The following is a 20478-nucleotide window of genomic DNA, read 5'->3' as shown; positions in this document are numbered from 1 at the left end:
ATAATAAACTGTCATAGTGTGCACAGAGAACAGAATGTGGAAGAAAAGTAACTGGAAAGAGGGCTGGGGATTTAGCTCAGTGGCACCACACCTGGCTCACAAGCACAAGGTCGTAAGTTCGATCCCCCATACCAAAAGGAAAAGTAACTGCAAAGACTATCAAATAAAGGTGTTCTAAGATTGAATCTGTGGATGCTGTTATAAACAGAAGTAACTCTTTTGGCAAAATAGAGGGGCAGATTCAAAAATCACTTCAAGCAAGTAATGAAAAAAAATACTAGCACTGGACATACAAAGTGGAAAATAATTCACAGGGAGGTAACATACTACAAAAAAAAAGAAAAGAAAAAAAGGGGCCATATATAATTTCAAAAACAGACTCCTCTCTGTGTTTCTATCTACATATACACATAGAAGAATGGGGAAGCAAGGAAATAGAAGACCCCTGAAACCCCCACATCTCTGACGGCAAAGCATGAGGTCAAAAGTGAGGAGTAAACAAATACTAAGTAGCAGAACTCTATTGAAAGTTCTTAGATGAAGAAAACATATGAGTTCAAAGAGGAAATGAACAAAAATTCACAGCAATTTCACTCAATATACCCATGGTGAATTTTGGGGAAAGTGAAAAACTGGATGAGCTAACTAAAAACAATTCAAAATTTGAATGATAGATGCAACAAGAATGTAGAATTCTCAAAAAAATGTCAGACAAAAATACGTGAAAACATATGTGAAAAAACTGAATAGAATTAATATATTGCAGAAATGGCCAATGTGAAGACACACTGACATTGAGGACAAAATAGTGAATTACAATAAAGAACTCAAAGAAGACAAATAGAAAACAAGAAAATGAGAAGACTATTCAGCAGCTACTAGATGTCACAAGAAGACCAATATAAGGCTAATGAGAGTTAGAGAAAAACTGGAATATATCACAGATGGATTCACTAACATTCTTAGAGAAATCATGGGAGAAAATTTCCTAAATATGAGAAAAGAGGTTTAAAATACAAGTAAGTGATGCTAATGGAATATCAAACAATTTATGAAAGGGGAATCTCACCAAGGTATATCCTTACTAACTTATCAGATATCTAGGGAAAAAAACCCCTGAAAAACCCAAATTTTAAAGGCAGCCAGAGGAAAATTTTTAAAAATCATGTATAAAGGTAAACCAATTAGAATCACAGCAGACTTCTCAGCACAAACCCTGAGGTGCAGAAGAGCTTGCAGTGATGTATTTGAAGCCCTAAGAGCAAATAATTTCCAACCCAGATCCCTAGGTTCCTCATTCAGAGTTCCAGAGGCCCATACCATAATTTTCTAATGAAAATATATACTTTAGCATAATGGTAGGCACCTGAGTATCTCAGTAGCTGTGCTGAGGGAATACAGGAAGCAATCTGTGTTCAAGCACTTGATCTGATGAATAACAAGGTGTATACACATGTAAGCTTTACCCACATTATGTGCCGAGTTACATTTTTGTTTATAATGTTTTAAATTAAGTGTTTTCTTTTGTTTTTTTTTTCTTGTAGAATAGCCCAATTCAGTACAATGTTGCATGAAAATCTGCTTTTACACCTTTGAGAGGAGGGTGAAAGTGAGTCTTCAGGTGAGTCTGCTATGGATGATGACTTGGGTCATGTAAGCAAAAGAAGTTAGGAAGACACGACAGAAATACAGAACGAAGACTTTGATTCAGTCAGATGAGGAAGAAAGCAGTAAGTAATATAAATATTTGACTAGTCAAAATGTTACAAAATTGTCATGTACATCTGAAAGATTCAATGTTAGAAATACGTCAGAAAATGGTATTAGGTTCTTGCTGGAGTGAAGCCTATTGGATGGAATATCAACACTGCAATTCAATGTTGGAAACTGTAATGGATATGGTACCAGATGTTTTGAGATACACTAATAATGAAATACAAGTAAAACATTCTATCATGATACTTTATTATCTGAATGAAAAGCCTTTGTAGCAGGATTTTATCATTCTAATCATGAGAATCTAAAGGATTTATGGAGAAGTGACAGATGTGGTGATGAGATTTTTGGATCAATGACAATCAAGAAATTTGGGGCCGGGGATTTAGCTCAGTGGTTCTGCCTCCTACCTCAAAAGCACCAAGGACCCGAGTTCGATCCCCGGTACCAAAAAAAAAAAAAAAAGAACCAGAAAGAAAATGATGGGAATTAACTTTGAAGATGGAAAGTGACAAATGTATCACAGCTGATTTAGATGGGGCTTGGGATTTAGCTCAGTGGTTCCACCACCTGCCTCGCAAGCGCAAGGACATGAGTTTGATCCCTGGAACCCCCCAAAAAAAGAACCAAAAATTGCCTACATTTTGATGACAGAAGGACCCACCAAGAAAGAAAAATATCCAACAATTTGACAGATATTCACCCATTTTTGGAAAGCTTTGTTTCAAACTGTCAAGCAATTTATAACAACGGATGAACAACTTTCATCATTTCAAGGTTTTTTTTTTTTTGGTACCAGGGATCAAACTCGGGACCTTGCACTTGCGAGGCAGGTGCTGGAACCACTGAGCTAAATCCCTGGCCCCATTTCAAGGTTGTTTAAGATTTCAGCAATATATGTCAAAGAAATCTTCAAAATATGGTGTGAAAAATACATACCCTGGTAGATGCAAAGACATTTTACTCCTTGAATTTAGAAATTTATCCTGGAACTCAGCCACCAGGTCTTTCTTCATGCAGTAATAAACCATATGACTTTGTGAACAGACTTTTTGCACCTATTTCTAAAAGTAACCCAAATGTCAACATTCAACAACTGGTTCACTAGGCAGCCATTGATGGTACATTTGGTAAATGCCAGTTGACCAACATAGGAACTATTCCCCCAAATAAATCTGAGTTTCCTGACAAATGTTGCAAGTTCTCAATAGAGAAATGTATAGTACAATCTTTGGATTTTAGAAAGACATAACATTGGCCTCCTATATGGCAAAGAAAAACAAAATAGTGTTGATACTGTTAACACTACACCATGATGATAAGACTGATAGTGAAGCCAGGTATGGTGGTGCATCCCTGTAATGTCAGCATTCAGGAGGCTGAGGCAGGAGGATCCTGTATGTTCAAGGTCAGCTTGTGCTACACAGTGAGCTCCAGGTTAACTTGGATCACATTACATTTAAGAGAGACAAAGTAGTATAGATATTGTCAACATCACACCATGGTGCTAAGATTATTAGTGGGGCTGGGCATGGTGGTGCACACCTGCAATCCCAGCACTTGCGAGGTTCCTGTGAGTTCAAGGTCAGCCTGTGCCAGTGAGTAACATCTAGCCTGGAATATGTAGCAAGATTCTGCTACAAACAAACAAACAAACAACAAAGATTGATAGTGAACCCTCAACTTAAATGAAGCCAGAAATAGTCACATTTTACAACAGAAGTTGGAGTACATGTTGTTGCTAGGCCATGGAGCAACTAGATGTCACTCAAAGCCATAACACAAAGCATTAGCCAATGATTGTGTTTTACTCAATCTTAAACATCAGGCACAAGTGGATTCATAGTTTACAAAGAAAATAACAAGCACAAAATATCAGACAAATTTTCTTAGAGGATTGGGACTGGAATTAATAAATGATCAATTAAAACACAAGACAGACGACATATCAGTCCAAAGAACTCCACAAAAGAATTCTGGAGCAGACTAGTGAACAGACTGATGTTACATCACAAGAACTTCCTAAGAAAACAGGAAGACCAGCAAGATGTCAAGCATGTCTTACCAAAAACAGGAAAACAAAACACGTGCTATAAATATGAGTGGTACTTGTGTATGGAACATGCTGTTCTTTTTTTTTTTTTTTCAGAAGTGAGGATCAAACTCAGGACCTTACGCTTGCCAAACAGGCGCACCACCCCTGAGCTAGACCCCGGCCCTGGAACATGCTGTTTCCACGTGTGGAAACTGCCTTAGGTGTGATAACTGAAGTGAAGATTATTTTTGTGGTAGAGTTTGTATTTTCATTATACCTCACAAAGGAATTAATTTCTGCTGTTACTTTTCAGATCTTGTAAGCAAGTAAACTGTTGAGGTTGAAAATATTGATGTTTATTCTAAACACTCATTACATATTTGATATTTTATTTCATTGATATTTTATTTTCATGCTAAGTGCACACTGTACAATGTAATAAGCTCCAGTCAAAAAAATAAGACAAAAGAGCTGACAAGTATGGCCTGCCAAACAGGAAAGTTAAACACACATGCTGTCAGTGTAAGCGAGACTTACATATGGAACATGTTCTCATGTGTGAAGACTACCTCAGGTCTGACAATTGAAGCAAAGATTATTTCAGTGGTAGAGTTTTATTTGTATTTTCATTGTAGTATTTATAGGAATTTATTTCTGCTGTTATTTTTTAGATCTCATAAGCAGGTAAACAGTTGAAATGTTGAAATGCTGTTTGTTCTAAACACTCATTACAAATTAAACATTAAATATTTTATTTTATTGATATTTTATTTCCTAAATACATATTTGTTTAATATAATAACTCATAAAATTCAAATTAGTCATCAATTAGAATATTTCTAAATAAAATAATGTGGGTGTTATACACCCCCATAATGCACCTTTCAAAACATTTGCCATGATGTCTGGGGGTGTCTATCTTTCCCACCAACGCTATCCTTAAAACACAGGGAGAAGTGCCAGGGATTTAGCTCAATGGTTCTGCCGCCTGCCTTGCAAGCACAAGGTTCTGAGTTCAATCCCCAGCACCAGAAAAAAAAAAAAAAAATTAAACAAAAAAAACATATGGAGAAATAAGGTCTTTCCATGGAAAAGGGCAGCTCAAAAGATATGAACTTTAAACTCCAGAGAAAATACTTAAGAATATTCTTGACAGAAAATATGAATTGCACACAGCTCAAAACACAGAAAACTAGTGAGGTCAAAGGATAAGCAGCAACAAAAAATACCAAGGGAAGAAAAACAAAGGATACACCAACAGATAAAGAAGGGAATGGTAATAACCAACACATCTCAGTAGTTTCTCTAATTTTTAAGGGTCTCAACTTCCCAATTAAAAGAAACAAACTAGCAGACCGGATCAAAAAACAGAATCCAACAATCTGTGGCCTTCAAGAAACTCATCTAACCCCAAAAGATATTCATAGACTAAATATTATAGGATGGAAAAGAACATTTCATGCACCAGGGCCCCCCAAACAAGCAGGAGTAGCAATGCTAATATCAAACATAGTAAAACTTCATGTTAAAACTGATTAGAAGAGACAAAGAAGGTCGCTACATACTAGTTAAGGGAACAGTCCAACAAGAAGAGATAATGTTGTTAAAAATATATCCACTGAATACTAGAGTACCTACCTACCTTCATAAAGCAAAAACTGCTGAAATTAAAAGATCAAATAAACACGAACACAATCACAGTAGGGGGGTTTTACCATCCCACTTTTGCACAGAGGTAGATCAACTAGACAAAAAACCAAATAAAGTATTTCAGAGGCAAACCACCCTTGAACATATGGACTTAATGGATATATAATATTCCAGCCAGCTGCAACAGACAATATATTCTTTTCAGCAGCACATGGAACTTTTTCCAAAATAGATCACATACTTGTCCACAAAGCCTGCTTAAGTAAATATGAAAAACAGAAATGAGCCCATGCATACTCTCAGACCACTGGGCAATGAAAATAGAAATCAACAACAGAAGAAATTTTGGAGCAGGCAAAAGCTCCTACAAAATTAATGATACACTCATAAACAAACACTGGGTCACAGAAGAACTCAAAAAAGAAATTAAAAATTTTCTGACAGGTAATGACAATGGCACAACTCATCAAAAACTCTGGGACACTATGAAAGCCATTCTAAGAAGAAAATTCATTGCAATGCTCACATTAGAAAAACAGAACAAGCTCAAATAAACATTATGAAAAACCTTAACATACTTGAGAAACAAAAAAATCCAGCCAAAACCAAAATTAAGGAAGGAAATTATAAAGATGAGAGCAGAAATCAATGAAATGATACTAAAAACTCGATAAAAAATGAATGAATCGAACACTTGGTTCTTTGAAAGAGTAAATGAAATAGATAACCCCATCACCAGACTTACCAACACGATGTGAGAAAAGACTCACATCAATGCAATTAGAAATAAAAAATGTGAGCCGAGTGTGGAGTCTATAATCCCAGCAATCCAGAAGCTGAGACAGGAGGATCATCTTGAGTTTGGGGCCAGGCTGGGCTGCATAGTGAGTTCAAGGCCAGCCTGAACTACAAGGTGAGACTCTGTCTCAAAACAAAACAACCCAAGAAAAGAAAAAAGGTGAAATCACAAGGGACACTGGAAATCCAGAAGATAGTAATTACTTCAAAAAACTAATATTCCAACAAATTAACAAGTATTAAAGACATGGACAGATTCCTAGACATATACAAACTACCAAAACTAACTCAAGAAGACACAAACATGCTTAACAACCCCAAAACTAGCAATGAAATCGACACAATAATAAAAAATCTGACAACTAAAAATGCCCAGGACCCGATGGATACACTGCTGAATTCTATAAAACCTTTAAGGATGTTATATTACAAATACTGCTCAAGCTCTTCAAAGAAACTGAAAGGGATGGAGTGCTCCCAAACATTTATGGAGCCAGTATCACCCCGATCCCCAAACAAGATAAAGATAAAGACAAAGACCCAACTGGAAAAGAAAACTATAGGCCAATCTCCTTAATAAACAAAGATGCAAAAATCCTCCACAGGATTTTAGCAAATAGAATGCAGCACATTATCAAAAAGACCATACATCCTAACCAAGTAGGGTTCATCCCAGAGATGCAAGGATGGTTCAACATATGTAAGTCAAGAAATGTAATACATCATATAAATAGAGGTAAAGTCAAAAACCATATGATCATATCAACAGACACAGAAAAGTCTTGAGAAACTCCAACACCCCTTCATTATAAAAACCCTGAAGAAAACAGGTATAGAAAGTGTCAGGTAAAAAAGAGCTGAAAACCAAGACCAGACCAGACCACAACAAGCTTTTATTGATCTGCCTGGCTGTCTCTAAACAAAGGAGAGAAAAAAAGCAGTATGGCTGGGACAGGGAGCACTTCTTATAGGAGATGGGGTGGGGTTGAGTGATGTAGTGGCTAGGGACTGGAGGAGCCTGTGACGTCACTAGTTTTTAGGAGGAGAGCAAGTATCAGGTTACTCTTTTGGTGGGAAAAGGGGCATGTTGGGAAGAAGGTTGTCCTTTGGTGGGAGAAGCCATCTTAGGGGTCGCTTTAGGTAGGGAGCAGGGCATTATGGGAGGTTGGCAGCTATTATATATAGTAGCCGTGTTAGGGTGAGAGAAATCTATCAGCTAGCAGGTGAAAAATGATCATATGAGATTACGAGGCAAATAACTGTTTCACAATTCTACGTTAATGAACAACTTTTTGTGCATTACTCAGTCTCTTTCCTCACCTATTTAATAATTATTCTCTTAGCGTTCACTACATGATAGAGTAAAATGAGACCAATGTATTAAGGGCAGAATTTAGTAACTAATAGTTTTTTTTTAAGCATTGACTACAGGAAAGTTCATTCATTTGGTGCAGTTACAGTCAGGCACAAATTATCGAGCTTCTCATAGTGTATATGTTCTAGGAAACATCTGAATTGAGTTGTTATATAAAAGATTTGTTTTGAAAGTGTTTGTCTCAATTGATTATTTAAAAATATAGAAATAGCTTGATTCACAAATACTTCTGCTTGCAAACAATTCGATTCACACACAAGAACATTCAGCAAAATTTTGCTGCCATTAGCAAACTCCACATCTTTATGTGAGACCAAAGTGCACCTAAAAAATGCCGTCTTGGCCTGTGAGTGAACTCCCCTCATACCCCTCCCCTTCTAGAGTGCTGGAATTCCCCACAAGAGAGCCGCTTGCTCTGCTCCTGTAAACATGCTTTATCGCTCCCCGGGAACAGATGGTGCCCGGTGCCTCCCTGTAACCACCGAACCCTGTAGCCACAGAAGGCCCTATCTTGACAAGATAGGTGGGATGAAAAGGAACTGGGTTGTGAAAGATATTTCGCAGCTGGCTAAAGGACATATTGGCCTCTCCCTGAACTTCTTTGTTTGAGTTACCTATAAACCTGTACTGTCCCCCTGTTTCGGGGCTTCACTTCTCCTAGAGAGTGGAGTCCACGTGCGTGAATAAACTCCTTTTAGTTTTAACTCTGTCTTTGTCCCGGTGTTTGGTGATTTCCTGGCTCGCTTGGCACAACACTGATGACAAACGTGACCATGACCATCTTCCCCACACAAACACAAATGCATCTATCCTCCTCAAAATTTTAAAACAAAGTAAGTTCATATAATAAGGAACCACTGTATATTGGTTTACATTTGTAATATTGGTTTTCACTCCAAACATCTTATTTTATGTTCTTTAAAAAACAAGAACTAGGCCCCAAGTTCGATCCCTGGTACCAAAAAAAAAAAACAAAAAAAAAACAAGAACTAGGGCCAGGGGATTTAGCTCAGTGGTCCCGGTCCTGTTGCCTGCCTCGCAAGTGCAAGTTCCTGAGTTCAATCCCTGTTACCTCCCCACCAAAAAAAAATAAATAAAAAACATAAATAAAAAATGAGAACTAGGTATGGTTATGCAAGCCTGTAATCTGAGCACTTGGAAGGTTAAGGAAGCTGAACTGCCTCCAGTTTCATAGTGAGCTAAAGGCCTGTCTGAACTACATAGTAAGACCCTGTCCAAAACCCTGTAAATAAATAAATTAATAAAATAAAAAATGAACACACCATGGGATGGTACTACAGAGAAACAAAGCATATTGGGAATATGAAGCAAGGGGATCACAATTTCAGGGTCAAAATGAGCAATTTAACAAGGAGTTTGTATTGTTAGGCAAATGGCATAAAATCAGAGACGTATTTGAAATGATTTCTGGAATTAAAGTAGTAAAGGGCACAACTCACTGAGACAGAAGCAGAAATAGTTAAATCACTAATATATAGGTAGATTACTGTAGTTTCAAATTTTACCTAACTTCAGAAATGCGAAGTATAGATGACTCATTCTAAGTCACTTAATAATATTCAGGCACTAGGTGTTATATTTAGATCATTCAAAAAAAACCCAAAATGAATGTTTCTGAACAAACACACAAGTTTTATAAATATTCTGCTAGCAAAATGCAATCCTCTATTTACTAGGTACAAATAGTTTCTCAATTGTAATATAGAAAAATCAGAAATTGTAGAGCGTGAATAGGTTTACAAATCCCATTTGCTTTCATTTCTCAGTGCCAGGTAGGGGAAGGGACTCCATGGCCTCAGTGTCCCTAAGCATGTGCTCTACAACTGAACTACATTCAGTTCAACCATGTGTTCCTGATGCAAAATTCCTTTTTCAATGATCTCGTTTCAAATATAAGTAAAAAAATGAATTTGGAAATATTTAGAATTATGTGACAATTTAAGAATGTTGTCAGATTTGAGATTAAAAAATTTCAGTTACAAGTTGAGCTTTTAAGGAATAAATTTAGCAAAACAGTTCATGGGAAAAATACAACCATTAATTAATAAAAATAAATAATAAATAACCTGAATAGTCTGAAAACTATGAACAAAACAAGGAGTAACAACAAAGTAAGTGTAACACAAAACTCACTATGAAAATGAGAAATATTTGCGAAGACCACTAATATTTTAATTTTTGAGAAAGAGTCCCTCTGTGCCCATGCTGACCATCCAATTTTGATCCTGTTGATCAGCCTCTGGAATGCTGGGATTATGTAACCATACCTTTGCACCTGGCACATAAGGGTATTATTTTAAGATAAAATGTCTTAAATTATCATTTAATGAACTGCAATAGTAGATATAAATTCTTAGTAATATGTAAAATTTCAAACATGGTATATGAATAAGAGGGACTGTGGAGAATCCAACTAGTTGGCAAGCAACTCAAGTGGCAAACAAACAACCTCTCTTCATAAATTCATCTCCCAGCAGGATTATAGGTGCTTCCATGAAACTTTAAGATGTAGATCAAGATATGTATATATGCCAATTAATCATCCTGAATATATTTGTTATATATATATAATATATACTAATGCAACCACTATACTAAAAAAAGATATGCTCAACTAGACAAGGCCTCCCATGTCTAATAAAGGAAAAGGGTAGAAAAGCCAAGCATGGGAGTGCATACCTTTAATCCCAGAACTTAGGAGAGTGAGGGAGGAGGACTGTCATGAGTTCAAGGCCAGCCTGGGCTACAGTGAGATCCAGTACATACATACATAGGAAATCTCTGCAAAAATTTCATCAAGTTACTGTGATCTTTACCTGAAGCCAGGCAACATGTTTACAAGAAAAGGCTGCAACACTTATGTATGCAGATTTTCAAAGCCAGGATAAAACATGAAATAGTACATGACAAGAGTTGATTAGAAAATAGCTTCCTGGGCCTGGGATTTAGCTCAGTGGCACCGTGCCTGCCTTGCAAGTGCAAGGTCCTGAGTTCGATGCCTGGTACCAAAAAAAAAAAAAGAAAGAAAGAAAATAGCCTTTCATCTTGGCAGAAGCTAAGGGGCAGCATTGGCCCCTCGCATATGCGCTGCCTTAGGTACAAGGTGAAGTGCCACATACACACACATATACACACTCACACAGCCACAATATTGTAATTAAGTGATGTTTGTGTATTTTATCAAAGATTAGTATAGTTCAGCATAAGAAATGTAAATCAACAAAGAGAAACCTCATGTGATTATTTGAATCTTGGCATAGACATATTTTCTGAATCTTAATTTCTACTAGTTCTTTATTATAGGTCTCTAATAAAAAGCCAAGGGATTAACAACTAGATAAAGCACGTATACCACAAAACTAACATATGGGACTCTTAATGGAGACACTACATGAACTCTTTTAGGATCAGAAATGAGTCAAGGATATTCATTATCTCCACTGTTCTGTCACATGAGATGAAAATTCACATGTCATGTTATAATGCAAGGAAGAGAAATAAGTGCCACAAGGATTGAAATGGAAGAGGCAAAACCATTATCCACAGATGATGAAGTTATCGAGATGTAATGTCTTAAAACAATGACAAGAAGATCTATCTTGTCAGAGATCAACTGGAAAATATTACAATCTTTCTCATAGTTTTAATACTCATTAACATTATATGAATAAAATAAAGCCAAGGGATTCCCAATCAGAAAATATAGTATAAAGGAATAGCTCTCCAATCTTTTTAATCAAAGTCAGTATCACATAATAACTACAGAGAAAGAAATGGCCTTTGGTTTAGGTTTGTTTAAAGATGGGTTTTTGACATGCTACAAGTTAAAAATGATTTGTTATTTAAAGAATAAAAAGTGCAAGAATGTACTCATGACACGAATAACATGAATATTTTAAGGAAGAAACTATATTTTTAAAAATACATTTTGGGCCTGGGATTTAGCTCAGTGGTTCCACTGCCTGCCCCGCAAGTACAAGGTCCCAAGTTCGATCCCCAGTACCAAAAAAAAAATTTTTTTTTTAAAATACATTTTATTAAAGACTGAACTTTTATCAATTCTTGTGTAAACTTCTAATGTTGGCCTTAAAAGAAGTTACCAGATGGACCATTCTGTGACTTGTCTCAATCTGTGCCAATATTTTCTTTTATACAAGAAAATCCTCACAAATCGCTTAAAGACTATCAACGATGAGAAATAGCTGTACATCTGCAAGCATTTATATATCCACCTTTATAAAACCTTATCAAAAAATTCTTTAAAAATCTGCAACACAGAGAGAAACACTAAGAACAGATAAAATTTGACAGCGTGGCACAGTGCACATGCCTATAATCCCAGCAACTGGGATGAATGAGGCAGAAGAAAACCTCAAGTTCTTTCTTTTTCAGAGTTTTGTTTTGAGACAGGATCTCACCATGTAGCCCAGGCCTCCACCTCCTGGGATCCTCCCACCCGGCCTCCCAAGTGCTGGCATTGTAGCGTGCACCACCACGTCCAGCTACAACACAAGTTCTTGTTCGGCCTGGGCTAGAGTTCAAGGTCACCTGAACAACAGAGGGAATCGAGATCTCAAAAAACCAAAAGAAGGTCGTTCCACCCCTGCTCAAGTTAGTGTGGTGTCCAGCAACTGTAGCCTCCCAGGGAAGGCCTGGGGAAGGCCAGGAGCCTCGCTCTGTGGCGCTGAGGTGGCTGCAAAACCAAGGAGATGAGCCAAGTGGCGGGGGAGCCATGAGAGCTGCCGCTGCTTCCCTCCAGGCACCCAGGCTCCAGTAGCCCGTCCAGGCCCTGGCCAGGGCTGACCAGTCACCCCGCCTGCCCCTCGCTGCCTGGTGGGGTGACAGTGGCCGCAGGCATCAGCCTCTGTGAAGAAGTTCAAACCCAACCAGACCCCGACCCATATAATCAAGAAGCGGGCGGGTGCCTGAGCTTCCGCAGTGAGCACGAGGTGCTGCCCTGAGAAGCAGTGGGTGCCCAAACCAGGGGGTCCTCCCAGGAGGAGGATGGAGCCCGAGGAGGAGCTGGGAGGGGCAGCCCTAAAGGAAGTTCGTGAGCAGGCAGGAGGCAGAGGAAAATCGGGCAGGTTCCTGGGAATACATGAGCAGAACCAAGACCGAAAGCCCAGCACACACGTTCATGCTCCTACTGTTACTGAGCTATTAGAAGGTTGGGAAGATTCTGTTCATATTGGAAGGAAGAGAGCGTGGTTCAAAGTAGAAGATGCAATCGAAGTTCTCCAGTGTCATAGCCCGCTCACGCAGAGGATCTGGAAAAACTAATGCTGGTTGTTCCCCAACCAGTGGAAATTCCAAGGTCCCCTCCCTTCCAGATAATGAAGCCTTGTTCCTGAAGTCCGCACAGAGCCCTGGGCGGCCTCAGTGTGAGACTGGCAGAATCGGGAGGACCTCCCCTACCACGCCCCTTCTGCACCCCATCTTTGTCTGGGTGAGAGGCATCTGCACTGGCCTTGGCAAACATCTGAAAGATGCTCGCAGCTCTAAATTTGTCACACAGGGTTTTAAAACAATTTGCATGTTTTTCAATGCTTTCAAATCTGTTTTTAAAATAGTAGTGTAAAATATTTTAATAAGCCACAGCCACGTGGAATTTTTTTAGATGCCTTAACTGTGTCCTGCTCTCCTGCTGTTGTTTTGGTTGTCATTTTTTTCCACAGCATTTTCAGGGCTTTTTGTCCATATAAACAGTGTTGCTTATTTTGTCAGAGATAAAATAACATAATGGGCATACTCCCCCTAAATTGTTTTCTCACTTACAGCATTAACTTAGTCAACAAATCTATGGTTGGAATTATTTAAAATATTTTTTATATTAAAACCCATCCATCTCAGAACTTATTTCATGCAGTCAGGATTTTAATTCATTAATTGCAGATCCATTCAGCGTATTTCATTATAGTCCTCTGTTTTGTTTTTTTGGTACCAGGGATCGAACTCAGGACCTTGCACTTGCCAGGCAGGCGGCAGAACCACTGAGCTAAATCTCAGCCCCTATAGTCCTCTGTTTTGACAAAGAACTTTTCATTTGCTATTGTGGAAATTTGTCAGCTTATTTTTCTGAATTTTCATGTATTTTGTCACCAACAACCAGAAAAGTTTAGTTCCCCTAAAACTCAATAGCAGTTTAAAAATGTAATACAAAAATGCAATCTTTAGGGAAATAATGTTAGCAAAATGCATGTAGTACATTGTCATGAACTTATATTTCACGAAATTTATTTAGCATGCTCAGCTGCCAATTCCTTTATCTATATATCTGCTCACATAGTGATGCCGCTTCGGTTAAACTTCTTGTTCACCAGAAACCACACAGGACTAGTGCTGGTCAGTGATGGCTGTGTCCCAGTGGAGGCCAGTGGCTAAGGGTGTTAGACCCCTTTAAATGTCTTATCTTTCCTAGGTTGTCAGTATTCTGTCACATAGCCTTCGGGGCACTGGAACATGATTAAGAATGATCTTGTCTTGCATTTGTCTTGGTACTCAGAATCAGGCATCCCACCTAAAGTGTGCACATACATACCAGGTCTGAAACTCCCACACTTCCCCACTGAAGTCAGAGACGAGGAAGGAGGAAAAGCCTTTAAGATGTGGGATTGGGAGAGTGAAGGAACTTTTTATGTAGACATTAGTCTTCTGTAACTAGTACAGCTGGTGGGTACAATATAGAATTTAAAACATTTGCTCTGTAAATTGTTAACCTTTAGGGATACAGTTGCTGCTAAAAATAGGGTCCTTACACTTAAGGAAAACTGGTGCTATTTTGAAAAGAGAATCTTGTGTCATAAATGCAGCTGAATTAAATATAAATGCTAGTTCAAAATTAATGCTGTCAAAGGAATGAGTAGAGAAACTCAACCAGTGGCATTCTATTCTAAATTATGTAGTCTGATCAAACATGGCCACCCAGAATTTTTATGTTTCTTTGTACAGAGTTTAGGTTTTCTGGGGTTCTTTGTGGTTTTTATTGAAATATTTTGAATTCCCCAAATCAACATTTTCTTACAATCACCAATGGACTAAGTTTTTCTCAGTAACCTGTGAAATTTCCTTAAATTATATATTTAACAGAGAAACTTGACTATTTCTTTATAAAAGGCTGCTTTCACCTGAAATGCTATCACAAGAACTTAATCTCAGCAGTTGGATGGGTTGAGGGAGAAGAAAAACCCAAGTTCTTGCCAAGCCTGGGCTACATAATGAATTCCAGGCCACTTGAACTACACAGGAAATCCCTGTCTTAAAAAAACCAAAGGAAAAATAAATCAGAGAGGATGATCTGAATATGTAGAAAATAATGCACTTAGGTTTGATCATGTGATACGCTAAAAAATTTTCAAATTATATTCCTATTACAAGTATATTTATAATACCACTGAAGCAACTATGAATGTGACAAAAATGTTCTACAATCCCTTCAGAAAAACAAAGAACAGCACTCTTATTTCTCAAATCTAAAAAAGTAAAGAGAAATTTCTCTTCCCATTTTTTGGGACATACTGTAGAGTTATAGTCATTTAAGTCTGAATATGAGATAACATTTAGACACACTACATTTGCAAGAGATATTAAGAAATACTTCTGCTTTATTCTAAAGTGAGATTAGATACAGTTGGGAGTACAAATCAAGAGGAACAAGTGATTGATCATATATTTATGGTGGCAAATTGTACATTTTGTGGGCCAAGTAAACCTGATTTTTTTCATTACAAACATTCAAAGGCGCACTCCAGGCAGATATAAGGCAAAGATATGAAATAAGAAACTGTAAAACACGGAAAAAGATATCAGAAAATCACTTTCTCATGTGGAAAGCTATTCAGATGTAAGTTTGTAAAGGCACAAATGTTAAGGTGACCATAAAAAGAAACAAAAAAGGTATCACAATTTCTGTTCAGCAAAGAATATCCTTGATAAAGTCAACATGCAGATTAAAAATTATTCAAGGTATTTTCATTCTCTACAAGTGATGTCACTAGAAGAGAAAATAATTTATTAAAAATCTATCCAACACAAATATGAACTCATAAGCAAATAGATTACAGAAGAGCTTACAGAGGAAAGGGGAAAAAGGAATAAAAGACAAGAAAAATGGAAAGGAATATCAATTCAAATCAGTAAAATTAATCAAATTTGAAAACATCTGGAGTTTGTCAGGAAGACAAATAGGAATTATTGCCCCCAGCGGTGGTAGTGTGGATGGTGTGCAATAGATTTTAAATTGCTACACACTACACTAGCAGGCATGCTTCTGAGCATCAGTGGCATTTCCTCTAATCTGTTTCTAGGGCAGCAAGAAAGCAAAAAAAGTAGCCCAGGCTGGCCTTGAACTCATAGCAATCCTTCTTATACAGCCTCCCCTGTGCTGGGATTACAGGCATGCAACACCATGCCAGATGCTTTTTCACTTCTCCTCTACCCCCTCATTGCCTTTTAGGTTCTATTGGAGCTAAAACCCACAAAGGTCACTACAGCTTTTTTGGGGGGGGGGGAGGGTCACGGGGATCGAACTTGGGACCTTGAGCTTTCGAGGCAGGCTACAGAACCACTGAGCTAAATCCCCAGCCCTACAGCTTGTGCTATGGCGACACACACCGGGGATGTAGATGCCAGACTAGGGGTGAGTGAACTAAAGCTCTGCTTTATCTCAGGTGTGCCTTTCTCCAGAGGATATTCCCATGGACTTCTATAGGATTCCAACATGAGAGTTGTCCAAAGACTGTGGGGAATTCAGAACTCAGGTGAGGGGGGCGTTCAAGGACTGCAGACCCCAGCCACATATGAAACAAAGAGGAAATGCCCATGGTCATCTCTTTCCCTACAGTGATGTAAATCACTGCAAAGAAAAAAGAGCCCAAGTCTGGAAGGTGACAATTCTAGGCAGACAGGAGTTCAGGCCATTAAGGCAAAGAAGAGGCAGGAGAAAACCAGAGAAAGATAGAGTAGAAAGCCAAATACTTTCTAAAAGACTGAGGCAGAAGGAATGGTTCCCATAATCAGCACAAAAGAGAAACCTAAATGGATGTGTTCTCAGTTCAGGGTTGGTGTCACATGGTCAAAATGATCGGCTCTGTGTCTGACCAAGGATAATTTCTATCCCCTTTCCTCTTGAAACAAGTATGACCAGAGTGCTCTACCTCTCTATAGTAATAAAAAAAGCAAATCAACAACCAAGCCAAGCCAAACCAAAACCAGAAAACAAAAGCCACCACACTGATTTTTTTTTTAAATCAAAACACTATTCATAATGTATCCCAGTTCAGTTCCTTGAAAGAACTTAATTAATACAGAACTCAACACAGGGTATTAACTGATAAATTTCATATTCTACAGAGAAGCACTGTACAAAGAGTTGAAGGAATGAGTCTGCACATTCTCCTTGAGTTACCAAAGGAAAATGTCTTGATCAACCCACAGGCTGTTCAAAATATAATGTATTGAAAATTCACTGAACATATATATAACCTAGCAAACACTGCTAATCCCTGGCTCCTTTAAAACTGATATGCACATACATTAACCTGTATTTGAGAAAATGTATGTGACACATAGCTAATTTCATGATAAAATACTAAATATCCCATGTAATTTATTGGATGTGCTGCATTGTAAATCATGGGACTTTTTTCCTTGGGGTCCTGTCACTGACAGAGCAGGGACTCACTGCTGCTGCCCAGCATCTGGAGCAAGTATTATAGCACAAACCACTAGTGTGCAAACAGCATAAAATTCCAAATCAAAATAAATTTCCCACTGAGTATTATCACTTTTTCCTTTATGCTTCAGGGCTGGACTGATTTCAGGGCCTTGCACGTGTTACACAAGTTACTTTGGATTGGAGACACAGCCCCAGTGATTTTGCTGTATGTTGGTCTGGGTCTTGCTCCGCTGTCCAGCCTAACCCTGCCTCAGTGCCCCAAGTGGCTGAGATGAAGGGTGGGCAGGCAGCACCATGCCTCACTGAAGTTTCATTAACCAAGCACAGTGATCCTGGTTAGTAATGGGGCAGAGAAACACCCATCTTAGCCAGGCATGTGGCACATGATCAAAAGTTTACCGCAGGGGCCAGGGATTTAGTTCAGTGGTCCGCTGTCTGCCTTGCAAGCTCAAGGACCGGAGTTCGATCCCCGGTACCAAAAAAAAAAAGTTTACTGCACCCTGGGGAATACAGTGAGATCTGGTCTCAAAATATTAGAAATATTAAAGGTTGGAGAATGCATTCCAAACAAAAAGTCCCTGGTTCAATCTTCTGTACAATAAAAATAACAACCACACCTAAAATCTGTTGTATCCTGGAGAAATCCCTTTCCATCACACTTAAGATGATAGCCACCAATTTTTAAGCCAGACAAGGTCAGGCAGTTTCCTAATTTCCATCTTTCCTGAAAAACAGGGACAAATGTGCTGGCAGACACCACTAGTCTCAGTACTCAGGAGGCTGAGTCAAAAGAATAGGCACAAGTTGGAGGCAAAACTGGGTTAAACAGCAAGTTTGAGGCCATCCTGAAATAGGTAGCAGAACTCTCTCAAAAAACAAAGAAATTGATTTGCTTACCTGATTAGTAGTAACAGAAGACAAATTTATCTAAATTTTACTAAGTTTTCACCTTTCTTAATGCCTCTGATATTTGACCACTCTCAGATTGAGCTAGCACATAACTCCTTTACTGTCATAGTAGAAAAATATCTGACCTCAGGGGAAGTGCCCCTCTGTTGTAGATGTGAATTTTACTATCCTCTTCCCATCCTCTTCCACTTTCTACTATTGCCTCCCTCCTGCACAGAAAATTCCTTCATCACTAACCACTCATATGGCTGCAGAGCTCACATTTCGGGCTTTACTACTACTAGAATATTCCTTTGATATAAAGTCCTTCTCAATCAGCATTTCAATACTTAAAAGTGTCTACAGTCCAAGGTCTACAGCAATTATCTGAGGTGCTGCCCCTCTGCTTTTCAATTCTACCGAATCAAATGGTCAGTGTAGATACTCGAGTTTAATGGCTCTAGCAGTTCCTTCTGGACCATTCTCCTGCCCTTCCTAACACATTAACATCCCCTTTATTTCTCTCAGGATTCTAAACACTATGGGAAGACCTCACATAAGTAGCCTTTCTCTTTGTAGAGGCTCCACATCAATCATTAAGATGATAACTGTTTTTGTCTTGCTGTGTTTGTTAAAACAGGAGCTCATTGCATGCTCAGCAAGCACTCTACCCCGACTCACATGGCCAGCAATATTGAATTTTGTTTTCTGTGTTTTGGGTTTTTTGTTTTGTTTTGGTCTTCTTACTTATTCACTGAAAGTCTATGTAGTTCAGGCTGGACTTGGTCTCACTAGGTGGCCCAGGGTACACTCAAACTCCCAGCGAACTTGCTGCCTCAGCCTGCTGAGTGCTGGGATTACAGGTGTGCACCTGCACGCCTGGCGATCCTTTCTTTTAATTCTCATGGCATTAATATTCACTGATTCTGAGTGTGGCACTGTGGGCATACATTGCAATTTTGGCAATTTATTGCCATCACAAAGGAGCGTGGTCTGGGGACCTAAGGTGTGGCTGAGAACCTGTACCACAGACATTTATAAAACTGAGGTCCACCAGGTCAGCTGGAGGGACGCCTGAGATCAGGGATCCCGAACACCACAGTGCCCCAGCTTGACTCCCCACCGGAAGCAGGGTCTCCCCACAATTCCCACTCTCCGCGCACAGGTGGAGACGCAGCTGCGGCTGTCCCCGCACTGCACTCCAGGCCGGCAGGGGGTGGGCTGTGGAGAGACGGTGCTGGGCACACGGTGTAGACCTGCCTGAGGCAGGGTGGGAGGTCAGAGTGTCCACGGCGCCGAGACCAGGAGCAGCTCTGGTCCCAGCAGCGTGGAGGCGCCGGCGCCATTGCTGTTCCCACCGCTTCCGCCCAGGCCTCGCCCCTTCCCGTCCTGTCCCGAGTCAGGGCACCCGTTGCACAACCTCACCATTGCTGCTGGAGGGTCTCCCCGGGTGCTTCCCGCAGCCTGCAGCCAGTAGAAATCCTAAACCAGGACGGCCTAGCCAGCTGGGCGGCTCTCAGCGCCGTGCTCAGGATCCGGGCTTTGGCGCCAGGAAACAGAACCCGCCTTCCCCGCCACCTGATTGGACAGTTCATACAGCCCGCCCCTCAACGCTGACTGGCTCCTGCTCCACTGCCCGCCCTCTGAGCTGAGAGTGACAACAGAAGCCGATCTTTAGCAGAGTGAGTGAGATTCTAATCTGGACACTTCTTGATCAGTTTGTCTCCCAGAATGTTGACCTGACCCAGCTTACATTTCAGAAGAGTTTACTCCTGGCTTGGCAGAGCTGGTTCTGTCTTGTTTTGTTTTGTTTTTATGACACGTCTTGGTATGTAATTTAGTCTGTTATTGAACTCACTGTGTAGCTCAGGCTAGTCTTGAGCTCGCTGTGATCCACCTGCTCCTGTCTCTCCAGTGTTGATTTTATAGTGATGCACCACCATGCCTGGTTACTCCAGTATTCTTACTGGACTCAGTGGGACCTTCCTGCGTGTTGCTCTTCCGAATGGGGTCACCAGTCTGTTAAGCCAGTTCCAGAGTTAATTCACCATGGAGAAATCACTGTGAGAGGGCGTCTCTAATCCAGGGAAAACAAGGACACAACACTGTTCTGAGAGGAGTGACATTAGAAATAGGGTTGTTGGCTTCATGGACAAGATTTCTCATGCTGTATCTCTTGATTTACTCATTCTAAGCTAATTAATTAATTTAAAATATATATATACATATTGTGAGACCAAAGTGAACCTAAGAAACGCCATCTTGGCCTGTAGATGAACTCCCTTCGTACCCCTCCTCTTACAGAGTGCTGAAATTCCCCTC

The 20478-nt window shown here is 39.5% G+C and overlaps 1 protein-coding gene and 1 pseudogene across 1 annotated transcript in view; one reads left to right on the top strand and one right to left on the bottom strand.

The window, feature by feature from the left end:
- The window catches only part of LOC101715221 (uncharacterized), a 46380-nt gene extending 26632 nt beyond the window's left edge, over nt 1–19748 (bottom strand). The window contains exon 1 of the mRNA XM_021248398.2: nt 19582–19748. Coding sequence (XP_021104057.2) covers nt 19582–19584 — 3 coding nt within the window. The 5' untranslated portion in view covers nt 19585–19748. The remainder of the gene's footprint in view (nt 1–19581) is intronic.
- Nucleotides 12566–14058, top strand: LOC106008165 (diphosphoinositol polyphosphate phosphohydrolase NUDT4B pseudogene; annotated as a pseudogene).
- Nucleotides 19749–20478: the final 730 nt, after the last annotated feature.

The sequence above is a fragment of the Heterocephalus glaber genome, unplaced genomic scaffold (genome assembly GCF_053883595.1).
Source record: "Heterocephalus glaber isolate CG9 unplaced genomic scaffold, H.glaber_assembly_v1.0 deba00001724, whole genome shotgun sequence".
Classification (NCBI taxonomy): Eukaryota; Metazoa; Chordata; class Mammalia; order Rodentia; family Bathyergidae; genus Heterocephalus; species Heterocephalus glaber.
This window is presented reverse-complemented; position numbering and strand designations above follow the sequence as displayed.